Source organism: Labeo rohita, chromosome 5 (genome assembly GCF_022985175.1).
Source record: "Labeo rohita strain BAU-BD-2019 chromosome 5, IGBB_LRoh.1.0, whole genome shotgun sequence".
Classification (NCBI taxonomy): domain Eukaryota; kingdom Metazoa; phylum Chordata; class Actinopteri; order Cypriniformes; family Cyprinidae; genus Labeo; species Labeo rohita.
In genome coordinates this window covers 45,527,938-45,550,208 of record NC_066873.1, presented here as the reverse complement: position 1 = coordinate 45,550,208, position 22,271 = coordinate 45,527,938, and the positions used below count along the sequence as shown (strand labels likewise).

General features: G+C 30.8%; 1 protein-coding gene across 1 annotated transcript; it reads left to right on the top strand.

Moving 5' to 3' along the window:
* The first annotated feature begins 2,019 nt into the window (after positions 1 to 2,019).
* ppp1cc (protein phosphatase 1, catalytic subunit, gamma isozyme) lies at positions 2,020 to 21,776 on the top strand. The gene is made up of 7 exons (XM_051110585.1): positions 2,020 to 2,270; positions 9,629 to 9,760; positions 9,921 to 10,151; positions 11,575 to 11,679; positions 13,400 to 13,623; positions 18,482 to 18,616; positions 20,784 to 21,776. Exons 1-7 carry the CDS (start codon positions 2,216 to 2,218, stop codon positions 20,871 to 20,873), a joined length of 972 nt encoding a protein of 323 aa, XP_050966542.1. The 5' UTR covers positions 2,020 to 2,215; the 3' UTR covers positions 20,874 to 21,776.
* The last annotated feature ends 495 nt before the right edge of the window (positions 21,777 to 22,271 follow it).

The window sequence follows — 22,271 nt, the reverse complement described above, 5'->3', positions numbered from 1 at the left end:
GTAGCATGATATACACAAGTTTAAGGATTAAATGTTAAAACAGCTTGCCATACTATGTCTGACGGATGCTGGTCGTCTCTCAGCACTGCTGCTCAGGTCATGACTGCCAAAGATGAAGAAGTTGTATTAGTGGTGTTTGCTGTTGTATTAAACACACACATAAACATGTAACTTAAGAATCCCTGTGTCTTAAGTGCTGCTCTCATGGTCATTGTGTCATTGTTGTGGTGTTAATCCAGGGTCTGAATGGGCTGGTATTGTTGGTAACAGACTGGAGTCGGCCAGCAGAGGATTACAGGTCAGGAGCTCCTGTTTCTCAGTCTATTTTAAAGCTTCTGAAGCTCCAGAACACCTGTATGAAAGAGGAAGAGCTGAAGAAACAACTGCTGACTGATTTCATTACACACGGCTGTTTTAGTGGAGTTTTACTGCTAAAACATGGTGTATTTGTAACATGTACATGCATAAGTCCTTTCCATCCATTTGCTCAATCAAATTTAGTATATTAGTTTTTTAAAATTAATTAAAGAACTATAATAATAATAATTGAAGACCTATTTAATACAATGCATTTTCTGCATGAATTACCCATAATCATGAGTGTTATTTTAGTATCATTTACAGACAGTGATGGTTTATATTAATATTTTGAATTACTTTTTATGTTAGATGATCTGTTTTAATTTTGATTGTAATTTTAGTATTTTTCTTGTCATTTCATTTTAAAATATAAAATAAAATTTTATTTTATATTTTATTTTAAAGTATTTATAAAGTATATTACTTTATATTAATTAAAAATCTATTATTTATTTTGTATATTACATATTTATATATTATATATTAATAATAAGTTATTTAAAATATGTCTGTATACCTTTTGTTTTTTTCAGTTATTTTAGTACTTCAAATTAAACATAAAATAAGCCTAATTTTAGTTTTATTACAGTTAACGTTTGTTTTTTTATGCAATGTTTATGTTTTTTTCAAGCAACATGGTTTTAGTTTTAGTTAATAATAATAAAACTGGTTGTCATTAACATAGCATATGGACTATTTACAGAAACACTACATTATTAATTGACACATGTAGAAATGTGTTTGTGTGTGTGAGTATCATTTACACTATTATATAATGTTCTAAACTTACATAATGTTCTAAAACAGTCAGGGTGTTACACACTTATGAATACAAAGGGATTGAATTAAAAGGAAAGTCACTGCACATGACAGACACTAAACACTAGAGGACACCACAGTTCTGTTTCTACTAACAATACTGCTCTGAATATTTATGTATATCTACATCTGAGGAGAAAAACATGCAATCTATTTTTTTTTTAATTTATTATTTTTATTTTTTTCTGCAAATTACAATGTGTTAGTTAATTCACTCATAATAAAAAGGAAAATTTTATGAACAATAAGAGGTAGACAATGTTTTTGTTGTAGTGATGTGGATAAAATAAAGAGAATTGTTACTCTTTTGATGTGGTTTATTTTGACACACCCTGTCAGTGTTCTTTATGCAAGCTGGCGTGATCAGGATGCTGGTGAAACATCTTAAGAAAACATCATTTCCTCCAAGAAGAGATGATGAAATACAGTATGATGCTATCTATCAACAAGTTTCCTCAGCTATTTAAACTTACTTCATAACAGTAAAAATACTGGGATTTTTAAATCAAATCAACATAAATTAAATGCATGATGCTTAAATATTTTACAAATTAAATAATAAGTAGCCTAATTCCTTTTTGCATTACTTTAATGAGAGCTGAGGGAGGATGTGGTTGTCATGAAAATAATGTTAACATATAAAAACATTTTTTTTAAAACAAATATTAATGTTAAATATATAAATACTGTATAGCTTAAAAGTGTCAGATTATCATTCAGCGTCACACGTTACTGTGAAATTCAGCTGCGTTCCCTCCCATTTCCTCCGCCCTATTTTTCCTCATTCGTGCAGCTGTGTTGTATTCATCCGCGCGTCTGTTTCCAACAGCTGTACTGTGCGACTGCGTGTAACCTTCCGCAGAGCCGGTGTGCCTCCGCCGCAGCACGCTCATCTGACGGCCCGCTCAAAGCCGAGATTTTACATCTTTTATTTAGAGTTTTCCTTGACAAATCTGTTTGTTTTTAATCGAAATAGTTTTATTTGTCGTGTCCGGTGTGTTTTGAGCGGCGCTGTTTGTGTTTTATTCGGCTAGCCATGGCTGACATCGACAAACTGAACATAGACAGCATCATTCAGCGCCTGCTCGAGGGTGAGTTTCACGTCAAGAAACGGCTAAAATATTCTTACGATAAGATAATCCATTTCAGAATTGTTCTTATTCTAGTATATGGATAGGAATATAAGTGATTTATCAGCTATCTGGGTCGTATTTAGAGCTGTTGAGTTGCGCTAACACGGTTAGCTGAGCGTTAGCCGCTTAGTATAAACGGCAGTGTTTCAAATACATAGTGAATTTCCTACCTAAACAACATATGTGCCGCGTTCAGAATGTTTGAATTGGCATAATTGTCTGGGTAATTGCCAAATTGTGTTCTGAACAGGCAGAATTCTTGGGGAACCGTTCAAAACGCGCATCTGATGCCCAAAAATGCAGTCTACATAGGCAGTACACTAGGCGTTGAGACACAGCCGAGCTGTACGCGCGGTTTCTGTGCTTCAGGCATCATTAAACACAAAAATACACTATATAATGCGGACAGTTTGATGTTAAAACCTGGTAATTATTGAAATTTAAATATCACAAATTGTCCAGGCCTAGTTAATATTTTTTTCTGGTTTAAAAGTGTGATCTCTATAAAATTATTTTATATCACACACATCTTAAACATTAATTTGATGTGAGAAACCTGACATAATTCCAAAACTCGTGAAGATTGACTTCTGTGTTCTGTAAGTTTATTAAAAACGTGTATATAATGTTATTGTAATGTTTTATAATGTTATTGCTTTATTGTATGCCTTATGATAAAGCCATAAATGTTGCAACCATGTGATGATGTAAAAAGTTTATTGTTTTATTGTATACAGTAATAGCATTTCTTGGTTCATGGTAACGAATGTATTTACGTAACTTGCTGATGGTTTCGGTTTTGTACTGTATTTTTATATGCAAAGCAGTTCATCCTTGCTCATCTTTTTTTTTTTTTTTTTTTTTTTTTAGCTTGATGCTTTGACTCATACAGATGTAATAGGTTCTTTAGGTGTGTTTTATGTGTATCTGGTTATTTGTCCATCGTAAAGGGTCTGCAAGGGCTTCGGGTCATTTTTACTTTGAGTCTATTTAGCAGTGGCTTTAACATAGGATTGTATTTGAATACATGTTTTTGTCCTCTTAGGATCGTGTATGAGAAAGATTAGTGATTGCAAAGGTCTTGTATATTATCTTTATGCTTTGCATTATTTTTTGACATTGTAAAGTAGAGATATATCATCATTAGGTATGTATGGATTTTCAGAATTCATGTGCATTATAGAATAGAACATGCACACCTTGAATCATTCTTGGAAGTGCTTATAGAAACAGACTTAGTGATTAATTTATTACGCCTCATTTTCTAGACTAGGGTGGCGTTCATTCTTGTGGTCAAATCACTAAAGGCGTTTTACTGTTTTGTTTGATAAGTTATGTTTATTATGATCATGATGCTTTATGCCTATAATCTGTCAGGATATCGTAGACGTTATGGGAAAGCAGTGGATTTGGGAAATGACCTGAATAAGCATTTCAATTGCCCACTGAACCTAATTTTATTTGCTTTATTTGTGGCTATTAATGTTGCCGTTTCTACTTTGCGTTCGAGCCAGACGTATTTTTTTAATGCGGGCCGCTCTCACGATACTCTGTAAAACTAACTGTTTCTTAGAAACCTCTCCCTGTTTTTTCCACCTCGTCAGAGTTTACATGGAGCCAGTTGCACCACCTGCATGTTTATTGCTATACAGCCTAGAAACCAGGCCGGGTGTGAGGACTGCACCTATATCTGCTCGCCTAGTATTAGTACGGCTGTTCCTTTGGCAGTCTGCTCCTGTTACATAACCACTCTCGGTCTAATGCCGCCCGATGTGGTGCCAGAACCTGCCTCGTAGTTCATGGGTGGAGAATATCAGTCCTGGAGACAGAGTCCTTCCCAGATTCATTAATTAAAACGTTTAGGATACATTTAAAGGAATAGTTTAACCAAAATTATGATTTATGGAAAAAGGAATCCTCAGGCAGTCTAAAATGTAGACGAGTTTGTTTCTTCCTCAGTTTTGGAGAAATTTAGCTCACCAATGGATACTCTGCGGTGAATGGGTGCTGTCAGAATGAGAGTCCAAACTGCTGATAACAACATTGCAATAATACAGACTCCAGTCCATCAATTAATATTAAAATATGGTTAAAATTCAAGTCCATAATCCATAATAACGCTTCCTCTAGTGGAAAAAGTGGTTTAGAAGCCAAAACAGCTGTAAACAAATACATGAGTGGATTTTTACGTGAAGGACAACAGAAGAAGGACATTTTCACTGGACAAAGCATTCTTATAAATTAAGGACTTTTAGTTACAAATGTGTTAATGATGGATTTGTTTCTTACAGACACACTATTTGTTGGACTGAACACTTGTAAAGCACCAAAATCGTATGTTTTGCTATAGAGGCGCATACGTTATTCATCTTTGTACTTTTTGAAACTTGCTTTTATTTGGCAAGGACGCTTTAAATTGGTCAAAAGTGATGGTAAAGACATTTAGAATGTTACAAAAGATTTCTGTTTCAGAAAATGCAGTTCTTCTGAACGTTCTATTCATCAAAGAATCCTGAAAAAGTTCTACTCTGCTGTTTTTAACAATAATAATAATAATAATGTTTTATGAGCAGCAAATCAGAATATTAGAAGGATTTCTGAAGGATCATGTGACTGGAGTAATTATACTAAAAGTTCAGCTTCGAAATCACAGAAATAACATTTTAAAATGTGTTCAAATAGAAAACAGTTATTGTAAATAGTAAAAATATTTTACAATTTTACTGTTTTGCAGAAATGCAAATGCAGGCTTGGTGAGCAGAAGAGACTTTAAAAACATCTTAAAAATTGTACTGTTCAAAAACTTTTGACTGGTAGATTGAGGATTCATGCTTGATTATTGGCTTGGATTAATATTTTACCGACGACTTCCAACTAAGTTGGAAGTAAAACTATGTGAGTATACACAAGTATAGTCTTGGGTAAAGCAAACGAGGAAGCTCTGAAATGTTTCATTGCACAAGAAGAGCCATAGAGATGCTTTTCCACTCTATTCAGCTGTTTAACATAGTATTCATACTGTATGTGAGCTCACGAAGGTGTAGTTTGGAATGCGTCTCTCGTTCCAGGGAGTTTCAGATGGTGAATGACACGGCAGTGACTTCATCCGCATAGCAGAGACACTATCGTCAAAGTCATTTAACTTGCGTTTGCGTCATCTTTCGGCCAAACTCAAACCTCAAAAGCTTTGCTCGACGTTTTGCATGTTTTAATCATCCAGAAGTGTTTCCCAGATCGAGCGGGCGGGTCTCCCGCCGTTGTCAGCTGTGTTTTCTTTGTAGTGGAAGTGCTGCGAGAAACAGTTGGTGGTGGAGGAGGAAAGTCAAGCTTTGTGGAGCACTGACTCATAGTATGCATACTAGCACAGTCACAATCTGAAACCTCGTGATTTGGCCGATCTGTGCACCGGTGTCGGGGAAGCTGCTTTCGAGCTCTTTAAAAGGGGAAGTTGTGTTTTGTTGTTGTTGTTGTTGTTACATAAGTAGCAGATTATATAATTTAGCATTTCAGAGCAATGTCACAGAAACAATGAGGATCTCAATTACGGTGGCAGCAATATACAAAAGACAGCTTATTGTACTAAAGAAAACACGCTATTTTGCATCTGTATACAAAACATACTGACGTCCGACAGTATTTAAAGAGACAACTGAAGTCTTGACTTATTGTTCTTTCCATCGGCGCCTGTGCAACTTTTGGGCTGAGTAAACGATGACAGAGTTTTCTTTATTGGATGAACGATTCCTTTAAGAAGCATTCAGCTAATGTGATGAAGCGACTTGACATCATCTCGTTGAATAGCGCCACTGAGCTCTCGATAAAAGAGCCCATTGCTCATTGTTGTGGCTGCTGTTGTAAGTCTTACAGCCTTGAGTGTTTCAGCCAGTCCTCCCAGTCTCGCTTTACTCAGTTTGTTGGAGGTTGTTGACATGTAATGAGATTATGCAGAAAGCCAGTGGAAACTCATTTGGTGTGAATGACTCATATATTCCACTTTCACACCTGTGCGTGTGTCTGTATTGAAGTGTTTTGTTTATTTCATAATTATTACTAATATTAATAATAAATATATATATATTTTTTATATATAACTCACAATTTATATATTTTATATTTATTTTTTAGAAGTTTTTTTTGTTACTTAAATCGTTAATAATATTAATATTAAATAAAATATATTTGTATAAAAATGAAACAGTAATTATTCTAATATAATATATTACAATAATTATTATAGTAATATAATCTGTTAAAATAAATCTTGTAAAATAATATATTATAATATAATAATAATAACAATAATAATAATAATTAATATGATAACAATTTAATCTTTGTGTGTGTGTGTATATATATATATATATATATACATATATATATATATATATATATATATATATATATATATATAGTGTGTGTGAGAGAGAGAGAAAGTGTTTTTATTGTTGTTTTAAATTATTTATTACTTTTAAATCATATATTGTATTTATGCAAATCATAATATTTTAAATGTTTTTTAAAAAAAGTGTTTTTGTTATTTTACATTATTGTTATTTATTACTCTAGACATAATTATTTATATATAATCATGATATTTTAAATTATTTTTATAAATAAAATTATTAATAATTACATAACATAATATATAATGTTGTTGTCTTATTTTTCTATATAATTCCTAAATATTTAATAATTTAGTTTTTATTATTATTATTATTATTTTTAGTTTTCTGAATTAATTTTCAACTTCTAAATATCTTGTGCACCCCAGTTTGGGAAGCCTTGCTGTATGTAAATGTAAATCACCACAGTCGTACATCCAGGTAATTATAGTGTTTTTATATCACAGTAACTGTATATATCACAACATATTTTTGCTATTTTAGTTGGTAAATCAGTGGAAAAATGATTCATGTATTAAATAACCATTTCAAATGTCTATATTTGGATAATCCTGTTAAATACTGTGTACGCTATGTACCGCTCTCCCACCCGGCCCTAACTTTCAGTAACCAGCAACACAAGCTTTAGTCCAGAGCTGCAGAACTGTGTGCCAGTTGCTCAAAACATGGGGTAAAAATAGAAATGCTGGGCAGTAACAGGCCGTCGTGGTGCACAGGCCAGCCTTTGACTATTCCCTGGAGTTCCTGAGCAATAAAAACGAGATCGATGTGAAAACTGCAAAACATTGCGAGCAGGAACACGTTGAAAGAGAGGAGAAATGGGACTGCGGGATGATCTGTGTGTATTCGGAAGAGGCTGCTTTGCACATTAGGGATGAATCCTGTAGGTCACTTTGATCCTTTGCAAGTAGGGCACGTCTGCAGACAGGAAGACAAACCTAACCTACTTCCCTTCCCTGTGCTGATGGATCACAGAAAGGCCATTAGAAACACCATGTTTATCTGCGTAATGCCACAAGCTCAAGTAGTGTGTGTGCAAAATTACTGCAGGGTCTAGATTTGCAACTCTGGACGCACGCTTACAAGAAACGATTGCTCAACAAAGCAGATGTTTACATGAACGATGACGTCCACTGGTGATATAATTTTTGGCTTGTGTTGATAAATTGTGCACATCTTTGTTTTATCCTCTAGCTGTAGGCAGACAGGTGAACCTGGGTTATCACTACAACTAAAGTATGAAAATATTAGATTAATATTGGGAAAATATTGCATTAAAAATGATTTTTGTTACTTACGCCTTAATTGGATTACTTAAAAAAAAAAAAAAAAAAGCTTTTTTTTTGTATTTGTTAATTTGTATTAAAGCATAAATCCTGAAAAATTATAACACAGGATTTCTGAATAAAATAAAAAAATCATATGGCCCAGTTATTGTAAACATTTAAAGAAATTATTAAATTGTTAAAGTTTTATGAATTCAGTTGATTAGACATGCTTTTTGATTAATGCAATTAAACTGATTTCAGAGGGCCCCTAAAAATTTTGCTTTTTGATTTACTAATATTAAAATGAATAATTATGTTGATTTACTAATATTAATTAAAATGTAAAAAAAAAAAAAAAGAATTTTGTGGGTTTTTTTTTTTTAAATATTTGAAATAAAAAAGTTAACTAAAATAAAATGATAAAAAACCTTAAATGCATTTCAGTTAGTTACAAAAAAAAAAAAAAAAAAATATATATATATATATATATAAAAATACTATAACTAAAGTTAAAACGTAAATACAAAATATAAAAAAATTCAAAATATATAATAAAATGAATTACAATATATATTAGTTATTATAATAGAAAACCAGTGATACTATAATAACTTGTCTTTTCAACATTGAGTGTCATAAACATTGCAGTTACATAATGTCATTTGCGTCATTAGTCATATGTGATCATTTATTGCTCGCTATTAGGTGCAGGTGATAAAATGGTATCGTTATTTATTGATGGTACACCTTCATCGATAACGATAGAAAAAATGTTTGATATAGCACTCTATAGTTTCATGCTCGTGTTATTTGAAGGTGTGTGCTGTTAGTGACAAGCAGACAGCCAACAGAACACAAACACGTGCTGAAATGAGTGTGTGGCTTCCTGCGTTGAGGAGATTGTGAATAAAAAAAGGAATATTAGTCTAATTCAAATAAAAAAAAAATAGCATTCTAATGCCAAACTGGAGAGATGTGGGGATGATGTAAGTGTCGTTGCATTTTAATGTTTTTGTTAGTCTACCCAGTTGAACCTACAAGATGCGCCACTCCTGCGTTTTCATTCAAAATATTTGAGAAATATAGAAGCTCAATGCAGAGAAGATCTTGGTCGGGTAAAAACTGACAGCTATGACTATTGCACTCGCGTCTCGCACAAGATATGTGTAGAGAGCCATGAAAAGTTAAAAACTGACGTTTTTATTTCATTTCACTGTCTCTCATATGTTTTTAAATGCAGACTGTGTGATCAGAGCTTTGGTTCTTTGCATTAAGCTATGCATAAATGTGATGCTGTTTTGCTCATACTTGTTCATGCAATTTATGAAATTATTTGATTTATATGTTTAGACGTTATGCACTTCTTTTATAGACTGTCGTTATCTCATTGCATTAAATAATTTAATGCGGTGCAAAGTTTCCTTAAAGGGATAGCTGAAAAATGAAATTTCCTGCATAGACAGCAAAGAAGTTACTACATTATATGTGTTTTCTTTGCGCAAAAAAAGTATTCTTGTAGCTTTATAACTTTATAGTTAAACTACTGATGTCACATGGACTATTTTACTACCTTTCTGGGCTTTGAACATGATAGTTGTGTTGCAGAACCAGTGCTTTGGTTAACAGTTTGTTTGCTTGTTTGCAGTGAGAGGGTCGAAGCCTGGCAAGAACGTTCAGCTGCAGGAGAACGAGATCCGTGGATTGTGTCTGAAATCCCGTGAGATCTTCCTCAGCCAGCCCATCCTTCTGGAGCTGGAAGCGCCGCTGAAAATCTGTGGTGAGTAACACAAACCCGCTTCTGCTAGCCTTTAGCTCGCTACTGAATACTAAAAACACACAGTAGTAAAATCTCTACAACTGTCAAATGTCTTACAGAGTGGGTTTAGCTTATAATGTAATTGAAATAGTCAATTAACGAGACACTCTCCTCTCCACAGGTGATATCCACGGGCAGTACTATGACCTGCTCAGGCTCTTTGAGTATGGAGGATACCCACCTGAGAGCAACTACCTGTTCCTGGGCGATTATGTGGACCGAGGGAAGCAGTCTCTGGAGACCATCTGTCTCCTGCTGGCCTACAAGATCAAATACCCTGAGAACTTCTTCCTGTTGAGGGGAAACCACGAGTGTGCCTCCATCAACCGCATCTACGGCTTCTACGATGAGTGTAAGTGTGCATACATACCATAGCGGTTATCGACCTGTGAGTTCCATGATGTAGAAAACACACAATAATTTTATGAATAATAATAATAATAATAATAATAATTAGGGATGCACCGAATTTTTGGCTGGCAAAAATTATCATCTGAAAACGGCGAAAACAGCTGGGGAAAAAAAAAAAAAATGTGTGTGTGTACATATATGTTTTATTGTGTTAGTTAAAAAAAAAAAAAAAATATATATATATATATATATATATATATATATATATTTAACTAACACAATAAAACAATAAAAACATGATAACATAAAAATATTTTTGAAAATAAAAAAAAAACCCTGAGTTATCTTAGTAAACAGTTAAATATTAAACTAAGGTTTTATGAATTCAGTTCATTAGACTTTTTTGACTGTTACAATTTTATTAAACCATTAAAAAGGAATTTAGAAAATGTAACAAATTACAAAGAATTTGGGTCAAATAAAAACAAATTTGAGACAAATAAAATGGATTTTATAAGGCCCTAAAAAATCACTTATTAAATTGTTGTTTAATCAGAAATCATTAAATTTACAGTTTCATTATTATCAAAAACTAAAACCATAAAACAATTTTTGTTACTTTAATAAAATAGCTTAACTGAAATAAAATATTTTAAATATTGTTTTATTTCAGCTATTTTCCATCTCATTTTCATTAAGAGGGAATTCAGAGAAAATGTAACCTAAAAAAAGAATTTTAGAAGGCAAACAAGAATTTGATTTAAAAATGCATTTTATAGTACATATACTTTAACACATAATTTAATTTTCAAAAATGTGTTATTGTGTAAGTTTTTTTCATTAAGATGGAATTCAGAAAAAAATGAAACCTAAAAAAGGAATTTTAGAGAAAACAAATAAACATTTGATTTAAAAACAAAAAAAAGGATTTTGTAGTACACTACATAATCTATAAATGCACAACAGGTATATAATTTACATAATATTATTGCTTTATTCATTAGCAGAACCAGATTAAGGAACTGGTTTTGTGGTTGTTTGGTAATACAAATGTCAACAGACTTTTTTTTTTTAAATTGAGCAACATGATTCTGATTTAAGGTGTCCAGATTGTTTGGCTGTATATTGTAATCACTAATCCTGCTCAAACACTAGGCCATAATGGATGTTCACGTTAACATAATCCGCAAATGCGTGACCAGATTTGTGTTTTAAACTCTAATAAGAGCAGAACTCTGTGACTCTCATTCAGTGCAGAATTAATTATTGAGTGCTGTTGCCGTCGTGTGTGTGAGAGTGAAGGGAAGCGCTGTGTATTTTTAGCAGAGTCTGTCCCTCTAGAGCTCCTTTTATTCATTTACATTTTAACCACTTTTAAATAATAAATCCTGAAGGTGACACGAAGCTCATGTTTGTGTGTTTAGGCAGGAGACGCTACAACATCAAACTCTGGAAGACGTTCACGGACTGTTTCAACTGTTTGCCCATCGCCGCCATTGTTGATGAGAAGATCTTCTGTTGTCATGGAGGTGTGTGTGCTGCTGTAACCTACTAGATAACCAAGAGAGACTTTCACCCGCTAAACAACAAGCGCCGGCTCTTCTGCTACGTGGAATGTCATGAATCTGAGTTTTTATGGTGTTTATTGGAGTTCACACTTTTTACAAGGACATCTTTGTTAGACAGTTTTCAAAACATTGTACGTGACACTGCACAATCTGATGTCGAGTCCAAGCCACGTCACCGGTCCTTTGCTGCAAGTCCAAGTTGAATCTCAGATTTGCATATATGCAGCAGGTTCATTTTTTAAACAGTTGCTAGACATTTAGTTTAATATATTTTTATGTTAATTTAATGTATAAATGTCCAGTTGCTGAATTTTCAGCATTATTACTCTAGTCTTCAGTGTCATACGATCCTTCAGAAATTATTCTAATATAATGATTTGCTACTCAAAAAACATTTCTGATTATTATTAATGCTGAAATCAGTTGTGCTTGTCCAATATTTTTGTAGAAACTGTGATGCATTTTGATTTTTCACGATTCACAGACAAATAGAAAGTTCAAAAGAACAGCATTCATTTGAAATAGAAATCTTTAGTAACATTTTAAATGTTTTTACTGTCACTTTTAATTATTTAATGTGTCCTTTATTTAAAAAAAATCTCACTTTTTTTTTTAAATCTGATTTTTTTTTTTTTAATTAAAAAAATGATTTACTTGCAAAGTAAAGAGGCAAATAATCTTAAGTACTAAATACCCCCACCCCCCCCAAAAAAACAAAAAAATCAAAAGTAAATGAGTATTTAATTAAATACTTTTTAAATATTTAAAATAAATGGTATTTTTTTAATTTTCTTTTTTTAAATGTTGTTTTTTTTATTGTTTTAATTTTACATTTTAATTAATTTAATTATTTTTTTAAATTAAATTTTTTCCTAAATGATTTTCTTTGGAAAGTAAAGAGGCAAATAATCTTAAGTACTAAATACAAAAAAAAAAAAAACTTGAATAAAAAGCATTAGTAAATGACAGTATTTAAATTATTTTTAATATATATATTTTTTATTATTTTAATTTTACATTTTAAATAATTTATTTTTTAAATTACTTTTTTTTAAATAAATGATTTACTTGGAAAGTAAAGAGGCAATTTAATTTAATTGTTTTTTTGTTTTTTTTTTCAAAAAATTTTTTACATTATTTTTTTAATTTTAATATATTTTTTTATTAAAAAATTTTAGTTTTAATTTTTACATTTTGATTTTAAAATAATTCCCGGTTATTGAAACAAATGTCAATTTATAGTGATCTGCTAAGTGAATTGAGCTTCCTAATGCTACCAAAATAAGTAAGTTGCGTCTCTACTTCTGTCAGTCATTCCTCAATCAGATGATGATCTTCCTGTGATGAAGCTGCAGGAAAGACTTCATTCCATGATGCATGTAAAATGAGAAGCCTGAACATCTGCTGTTGTGTTTACTGTTGCTCTGAGCCTCTTCTCTCGGCGTAGTTCTTACACTGCAGGATTGTCCCTTGTTGTTGAAATGTTTAGGGTGTGTAAATCGTCTTACTTCATCACTTCATGATTTGCAGTGACATCACCTCCCACGTTTCTGAGTGCTGAGTCAATCCGAATCCCAGGCGTATAGTGTATCGCCTATGATCCCCGGACAGATGCGGCATTAGGCCTTTTAAGAAACTTTCTAGGAATATGAAATCTCAAGCTGTTTCTGCTGTTCCTCAGGTTTGTCTCCAGATCTCCAGTCCATGGAACAGATCAGAAGGATCATGAGACCCACAGATGTCCCGGACCAGGGCCTCCTGTGCGACCTGCTGTGGTCCGACCCGGACAAGGACGTGCTTGGCTGGGGCGAGAACGACCGAGGCGTGTCCTTCACTTTCGGAGCGGAAGTGGTGGCCAAGTTCCTTCACAAACACGACCTGGATCTGATCTGCAGGGCCCACCAGGTGAGTCTTCAGTAGAGTTGGAAAAGAAATCGAAATGCAACTGATATTGCTATATGGATTAATGTTACAGTCATATCACTAAGGCTGCATTTTAATTACATAGTTATAATCTGCTGTCAGTTTCACAGTGAAGCACGGCACTGTGTTTATTTACAGGTGAGCAGCTCATGATACGCTGTTTCAGTGTATTAGAGCGGAGAATGAGATTGAACACAGTCATGATTCATTCTAAAACTGAATATTATATATATATATATATATAATATTTATATAGTTTATGTATTTTTTTTTTTAAATGAAAATAAATTACTTAAATGTTAATATTATAAGTTTTACAGTCTTACTATAAAATAAAAATATTTTTAGTATATGATTGATTGTTCAACTATGAATTGTAAATAATAAACTGTTAATAATTAAATAATAAACTATATAAATATATATAGAGAGAGAGAGATTTTATTTATTTATTTATTTATTTATATTTATGTGTATGTGTATTTTTATTTTTTTTCACATTTTAATTTTAGTAAAAGTCTTAGTAATTTTTATTTTCTTTGGATTTTTATTATTTAGATTTTTTTTTTTTTTTTTTTTTTTTTTTTTTTTTTATAGTTTTTGTTTTAATTTTAGCCATTTTAATATGTCAAAATAAACTAAATGAAAACGAGAATTGCCTCATTCAAGTTTTTTTATTTTTTTATTTTTTTTTATTTTGGTTAACATTTTATTTCAAGTAATAAAAATGTTTGTTTATTTTTTTTTTTTTTTTATAATAATCCACGTACTAGCTTCAGCTTCAGGTTTTTGCCTAAATCATTCAACCCCTAAAAGGATGGTTCATGCAAAGTTATTTTTTAAATGATTTTTATTTTCTATGCAGATACATTTCCCAACAAAATCACTCCAGTCATTCAGGAATGATTAATTAGTTATTTTTTGAGTATAACCTGAATAATTATGTAAAGTATATTACATAAAAACTAAACCTAAGGTTTTTCCAATATTGTAGAGCTCTAGTCTTCAGTTTGCTAAGTAGTTAGTCTTAAGGAATTATATAATTTGTTGCATTTGGTGGGTCTGGTACAAAAGCTGCAGTGTCTGCATCAGTGCTGCTGTGGGTGGATTTAGACCTTCTTAGAGAGGCTTTCACCATACTGACAGTAATAGTTACTGTTGGACTGCTAGCATGCTGCTGTCAGCGCACTGAAACACCTCGGAGAAAGTCTCTAAATTTATCCCTCGCTACAAGAAGGGGAAAAATAAAGATAAAAACACTAGGCGAGTTCACTTATTGCTTAGCCATGAGCCGGTGGTCTGATAGCCTTGGGAGTCACTCAGTTTCACCTTACATGAACGTCCAGTTATTGGAAATGTGAAACTGTTCCTGGTTAAAAGTGCGGGATGAGTCACAGCGGGACATGCCGAACCGGCCGCGCGTGAGTCTGCAGATATTAGACGAGCCTTTGACATTAGTTTGATGACGCAGGGCTCTGAGTCGAGTGTAGGACGTTCCTTATGTCTCTGTGTGCGCTGTTCCATAAACGCTAATCTGTATCCACGCATACTGTAATCTAGTGACTCACCGGCGTTCAACACTCTCACAGAGACTATAATCATGTGCAGATTCTGTTCGCAGTTTTATGTGCTTTTCAGGGTAAAGTTAAGCTGTATCATGATAAAGTATTAAAATTAGGCAAAAAACCACCAAGATAAAAAAGTTAGTTTGAAAGTGAAGAAATTAAGATTTAAATATTATTGTAATTTTTGGTTTTACTACAAAATACAGTTATTTCTAGTATTTTAATTAAATACTTCATTTCTTTACTGTACAGAAGTATTGTTGCAACATTATGTTCTTTGTGATATATTAAAATATATGAATAATATATTTTATTATTATTATAAATGTATATCATATTAATGTTTAAAAAATTACTCAAGATTTAAATATTAGTATTTTTAGTCTTACTATAAAATACAATTATTTCTAGTATTTTAATTAAATACTTGATACGTTTTTTTTACTGTACGGTAATATTATCGCAACATATTTATTATTTGTTTTGACATATGTATGTCAACAAGCCACAAAATAAAAAAAAAATATTTTAATGTTTGAATGTTATAGATTTAAATATTAGTATTGCAATTTTTAGTCTTACTATAAAATGCAGTTATTTCTAGTATTTTAATTAAATACTTTCGAATTAAATTTTTTTTTTTTTACTGTACAGTAGTATTGCAATATATTTATTGTATTTTTTACAATATATTTATTATTTGGTTTGACACATATATGGCACCAAACCACAAAAACAAAATATATTTTAATATTTGAAAATTAAGAAATCACGATTTAAATATTAGTATTGTAATTTTAGTCGTCTTTGTAGTATTTTTATTAAATACTCTATTTACTTATGCAATATATTTATTTTTTGGTTTGACTTATATGTATCAACAAACAACAAATCACAAGATATGTGTTCATATTTTAATATATTAAAATATGAACACATATACATATTTACATATATAATATACATATTTTAATGTTTGAAAATTAAGATTTAAACATTGGTATTGTAAGTTTACAGTCTTATTTGTAATATTTTTATTAAACAGTACATTTTACAGTACAATAGCATTGCAGTATATTTATTGTTGTGTTTGATGTATTTAAAAATAATTACAAAAAGTCATGTTTTATAGTTGTCGAATTAAATACTTTATATGTTTGTATGCTAACAAATTGCCAAAATTAAAAAGAAAAAGAAAAAGTTTGAATAAATTGACACTTAAATATTTAATGTAATTATAGTGTTGCTATAAAATACAATTATTTTAGTATTTTTATTAAAGCCTTGATTATTTATGTTACAGTATTTGATACGTTTTTATTTAATAATGATCGTAATATATGTACTTTTACAGTTGTATCATTGTAGTAATTTTATATCATGATATAATTATTTTACTTTTTAAGTAAATATTTACTTTTTAATTATTAATTTTTTTTAATGCACTTCAGATGTTGACTACTGTAATAATAATAAAAAAAAATCATACTTTATGTCATGGTAGTAATTTTATAGCATAATAATTAATTTGCTCACAGTTAGTCAATGCATTTCAGAGTGAAAAACTGTAGAAATGAAAGGTGCTTGATGTTTTGATCATTTTCTGCTTTTATGTAAACCTGATGAACTCAAATCAAAAGAACATATGATTCATATTAAAATGAATGAGTGAGTCTGAGATCAGCGTAAAAACAGATTCACATCACAACAGTCAAACTGTTAAATAAAGCAGATTGGGAATTGTTCTGCTTTACTTTCTCTGTACTCAGTGTTTTATTGTTGTGCTCGTTTGTAAATAATACAAAGCAGTCCTGACAGCGGACAGGAGTCTGTGTCGTGAACTCGTATCGCCTGCTTTCAGTGACGTCTTCATCTCAGACTTTGATCTGATGAATCTGTGATGTTGAAGTGTTCTCTGAGGTCTTGATAAAGGTCCGGTAATGCTGAAGATACACTCAAGAGATCTGATCAGATCGTTTCACTTCTTCTGCTCAAAGGCCATTTGACATGAGGCTGAAACTTGTTCAGATTGAATTAGAGGTTTGTCCACTAGATGGTGTGTTTGTCTCATCTGTATAAATGATGAGTGGATAAAATGATCCTAACAGTTTAAGCAATACGTTTTTTTTTTTTTTTCCTTTTCCATTACATCAGAACAGCAGGATTTTCTTTCTGCTAGTCGTATCTGGTCAGTAGTTCAAATTTTGATTTGCCCTGTTAACACCACTATTTTTTTATTTTTTATTTTTATTTTTTTTGTGCCAGGGAAAAGATGAAATGTCTAGAAGAAAATACTTTGCTTTTAATTTACATTAATATGTAGAAATAATTAGGGATGGGAATCTTTATGATTCAGTTCTGATTCTGGGAATCATTATACAATTATCTTATTATATTATTTATATAATTACAATCTTTAAAAATAATTGCAAATCAATAAACCTCAACAGTTGTGTGTTAGGAATGATTGACTTTCAGTGTTGTTTTACTGATATGCTATTATAGTTAACATTTAAAAGTAGTTTTTATTTGTATATTTTCTTGTCATTTTGTTGTTTTTGCTATTTTTGTATTATTTTTTTTTTAATGTGTCTGTATAGTTATTAATTTTATATAATTTTTTAGTTTTTATTTTAGTACATTAATGTGTAAAAAATTATGCCTTTGCCATTTTAGTTTTTTTATGTGTCTGTATAGTTTTTATTAATTTTATTTAATTTTTAGTTTTTATTTTAGTGCATTAATGTGTAAAATTCCAGCTCATTTTTATTTTATATCTAGTTAGCAAGGCATCATTTTTTTTTTAAATACAAGAGTTGCCTTTGTAACTAGCTGAATTATTATTATTATTATTATTATTATTATTATTATTTATTTATTTACTTATTTATTTGTTTTATTCCAGATAATTTTTTTATTTTATATCTTGACTTAAAAATGACTTTTTTTTTTTTAAGTTAAATATATTAACCCTGATAACTAAATATGGCTTTAAACCATATATGCAAATATAAAGTAAAAAGGAACGAAGAAATAAGAAGCATTTGGAGTCATGCACTGCCTTTCATAAAATGCCTAATAAAAAACAGCTGGCTTTTAATTTGCAAAAATAGCTGTAAATGATACTCAGTGATGGAGATAAATTCCTGGCATGTTGACCTGCAGCTGTGATTCAGTGAAGTAGTGAGTTGTTGGACTGATTTTTCATGTGAACTCAGGACAGTGAGTGTCATAAAGAGCATCTTGTGAACTTCCTGTTTTTGTGTGTGTTGAAGGTGGTGGAGGACGGATACGAGTTCTTCGCCAAGCGGCAGCTGGTGACTTTGTTCTCAGCACCGAACTACTGCGGAGAGTTTGACAACGCCGGAGCCATGATGAGCGTCGACGAGACCCTCATGTGCTCCTTTCAGGTACAGTACAGCTCTGATTCTCCTTCAGGCCTCATGATGTTTCTGCTCTCTGCTCCACTAATTTAAATCATCTTTTGATTTTAATTGTTTGTGTATAGGTAGTTTCATTATACTCCATCCAAAACATTTGTAGACCACATTTTACTTTTAATTTTTTTTTTTTTTTTTTATGTTTTTTAAATTATGTAAAATTATTTTATTGTAATTCTTTTGTATTTAAATAGTTTTGATATACATTAAGTAATTTTTTATATGTATTATATAATATAAAATAATTACTTCAGTAACCTTTCCATGGACAGCAGAAAATTTGAAAAATGTAAAAAAATAAATAAATAAATAAATAAATAAATGGCACATTTGCTTCATGATGTTTTATAAATGTGTATTATTCCTGATAAATAAACACATTCTTACGAAGTAGTTAATATAATAAATTATTTTGTCAAAATGTTAAAAGCTGATGGCAAAAAGGAATTTTATAATAAAAAAGCAGTGCATCCAACATTTTTAACTGCATGTATTAAGAATTTTTTAAAACTTAAAAAGAATTGTTAAAAGTGTAAAAAATGTTTTTAAGAAAATAGTTAAGCGCTTAAAATTCTTAGAAAAAAAAATGGAGCCCTAAAAGATATATTGAAGAAAGATTTGGGAACTAAAAATGTTAAAATATTGACACAGTATTTTCTTAAATATATATTAAATATATATATTCTTAAGAAAAAAGACATACTAAAAGAAACATTTAAATATGATAATCTGAATTTTTTTTTTTTTTTCTCTTTTTCTGACATTAGTCTTTTTGACATTGTGTATTGACAAACTGGCACATTTGCATCATGATGTTTTATAAGTATTTATTGTCCCTAATAAATACAAAGTATTAAAAGTAATTTAATACACTGCAAACTATTTCAAAACAAATGGCAAAAGGTGATGGCAAAAGATGAATCATACTAAGATCATATTATTTATGAGACTTCATGGAATATTTTGGTTTTAGTCATTTGTTTGGTGATTTTTCAGTTATGTATAATGTTTGTTATTTTGTATTTAAATAAAAAAAACAAATTTAATAAAATAAAGTAGTTTTAAAAAATAATTTAATACACCTTATATGACGCAACTATTATATAGCTATTATATATATATATATATATATATATATTAATACAACTATTTTAAAACAAATGACAAAAAAATGAATATCAGTGTAAAATTTAAAATAATTAAAAATGTAATTTAAATCTAAGACGCATTCATTTTAGATTCCATAAAATTATTTAAACTTACTTTAAATTAAAATGTACATTTTTTTTTTTTTTTTTTTTTTTTACAAACATCAAAACAATCTTAGAGTATTTTCCTTTTATTTTTTTTTAATGCACTGATTTTATGCATGAAATGTTTATTTCTGCATTCAGTTTTTATGAAATGGTTTTATTTGGGAGACTACATGGAATGTTTTGCTTTTATAATTTTTTTTATTTATTTATTTATTTATTTATTATTATTATTATTATTATTATTATTATTACTTTGTATTATGAAAATTATGAATATTAGCCACAGGCTAAATCTGGCACATTTTCCTCATGATGTTTTACAGATATTTTATTATCCCTAATAAATAAACGCATAAATAGTTTTAAAAACACTGCGGATTATTTGAAAACAAGTGTCAAAAGTTGATGCCAAAAAGATGAATCATACTAAGATCATATTATTTATTAGGCTTCAAATATTTTTAATAAGTAAATAAATGTTTTTAGTCATTTGTTTGGTGATTTCTTTTTATGTATTATTTTGTATTTAAATGAAATTAGCAAATAAGTACGAAGTAGTTTTAAAAATTAATGTAATACACCTTAAACTATTTTAAAACAAATTATGTTAATTGTTTTTAAGGATACAAAAAAACAAGACCTCAGATACATAGTTTCCCTTAAACAGACATTAAATTAATATCAGTGTAAAATTTGAAATAAATATTAAATGGAGTATATTTTACATTAAATTATTTACGTTTACTTTGAATTAAAATATGTATATTTTTTTTTTTTACAAATGCCAAAATGCTTTGTTTTTGTGCATGCATGACTACCATTTTACAAACAACTTGACTCAGTTTTTAACTCGGTTGACGTGTTGATTTCTGTTCGTGCAGATCTTGAAGCCAGCAGAGAAGAAGAAACCAAACTCGAGTCGTCCAGTGACTCCTCCCAGGAACATGGTCACCAAACAGGCCAAGAAATGAGGGGCGCGTGAGCCGGCTGGACTTGTATCATACGCTCTTCATGTGTCACGGATCAGGAGCGGCTCTGCCCCGGCTGCGTCTTTATTTCGATTCTTACGTTGCGTTTTTCTCGTTCACCGTCCCGAGCGGCCGCTCGCACACATTAGAGGGGAGCCTTTTAATTTCACTTGATTTCGGAGTCGAACGGCTTTTTATTCCCACTTCAGGACGACACGAGCTCCGCCCGCCGTCACCACGGCAACAGCGTCTCCTCACATACGGATTTTTAAATGGGCCCGTTTAAGATGATTTGCGCTCCCGATCGCTCGTTCAAACCACTGTGAACAAACGAGTCTGTTTTTATGCACCTGAAGCTTTTTTTGTATTTTGGTTTGGTGAATGCGCCATGAGGTTTGACATTCAGTCCGGTTTGATCCTCTCTTGACTTGTTTTTTTATTTTCACCATTACGAATGGACGCGCGCCGATCGGGTGGTTCTCGACTTTCTTTGTTTTCGAAGCGATGCCTTGTTTTCTTCTTCCGTTGCGTATCATCACGTGAGTTTGTTTTTTTTTTTTTTTTGTTTGTTTGTTTTTGGCATGTTGATTTGTGGATCTCAGACGGACGTTTCTGTTGCATGCATTAGTGTTAGAGGTCTAGGACACAAGGCCTTGGCTTTCTCTCAGGGCATGCCACCTTCAGCATGTCTTCAGAATAATGTAGCTCCTCATCAGGTAAATCACGTCAGGAAAACCTTTTTCTTGCAAATTTCTACAGTATTTCATAGAAATTCTCTGTTGAACCCAAACTCACTGTAAATATACAGGAAATGTTTTTGTTCAGTCTTGGCAATAATTCACAGTTTTCCACACTATAAATAATTGTTATACTTGCAGAATAAATGGAAGGGAGATGGAAACACCATTGCAGCGTTTCTTTGTGTTCATTTCACAAATGCTCTGAGTTGAATGATTTTCTGGAGCCAGGTTCACTAATCAGAAAACAAAATTCTGAACTTCAATTTTATTCCATGACTTATGAAATATTTTGTATTCCCAACAATACTTATACCATTGTTCAAGAGGTTACAAAATTATATAAAATACATTTTTAAACTGTTCCTAAGCAATGTAAAATGGTCATTTATGTTGGAAAAAATGTTCTTAAAATTTGAGCAAAATATGTGAGAATTTGAATAAAAAAAAGAAATATTTAGTATTAAAAATGTTTTTAGAGAAATATCTGAGAAAAAAAAAGTTGCTTTTTAGAAAATATTTCTGAACTTAAAATTCTTAGAATAAAAGATATTTTATATTAGATGCTTTACTTTGAAAATATTTGAGAATCTAAAAGATGTGCTTTTAAAAGTATTTAAGAAAATATTAATGTACTTAAATTATTAGAGAGCTTTAACAACCT

Excerpts from the sequence above, each read along its gene's own strand:
- ppp1cc (XM_051110585.1), top strand. The coding sequence starts at position 2,216 with ATGGCTGACATCGACAAACTGAACATAGACAGCATCATTCAGCGCCTG. Across the intron at positions 10,152-11,574 it reads CTACGGCTTCTACGATGAGT|GCAGGAGACGCTACAACATC; the intron begins GTAAGTGTGCAT and ends TTGTGTGTTTAG. Across the intron at positions 18,617-20,783 it reads CCCTCATGTGCTCCTTTCAG|ATCTTGAAGCCAGCAGAGAA; the intron begins GTACAGTACAGC and ends CTGTTCGTGCAG.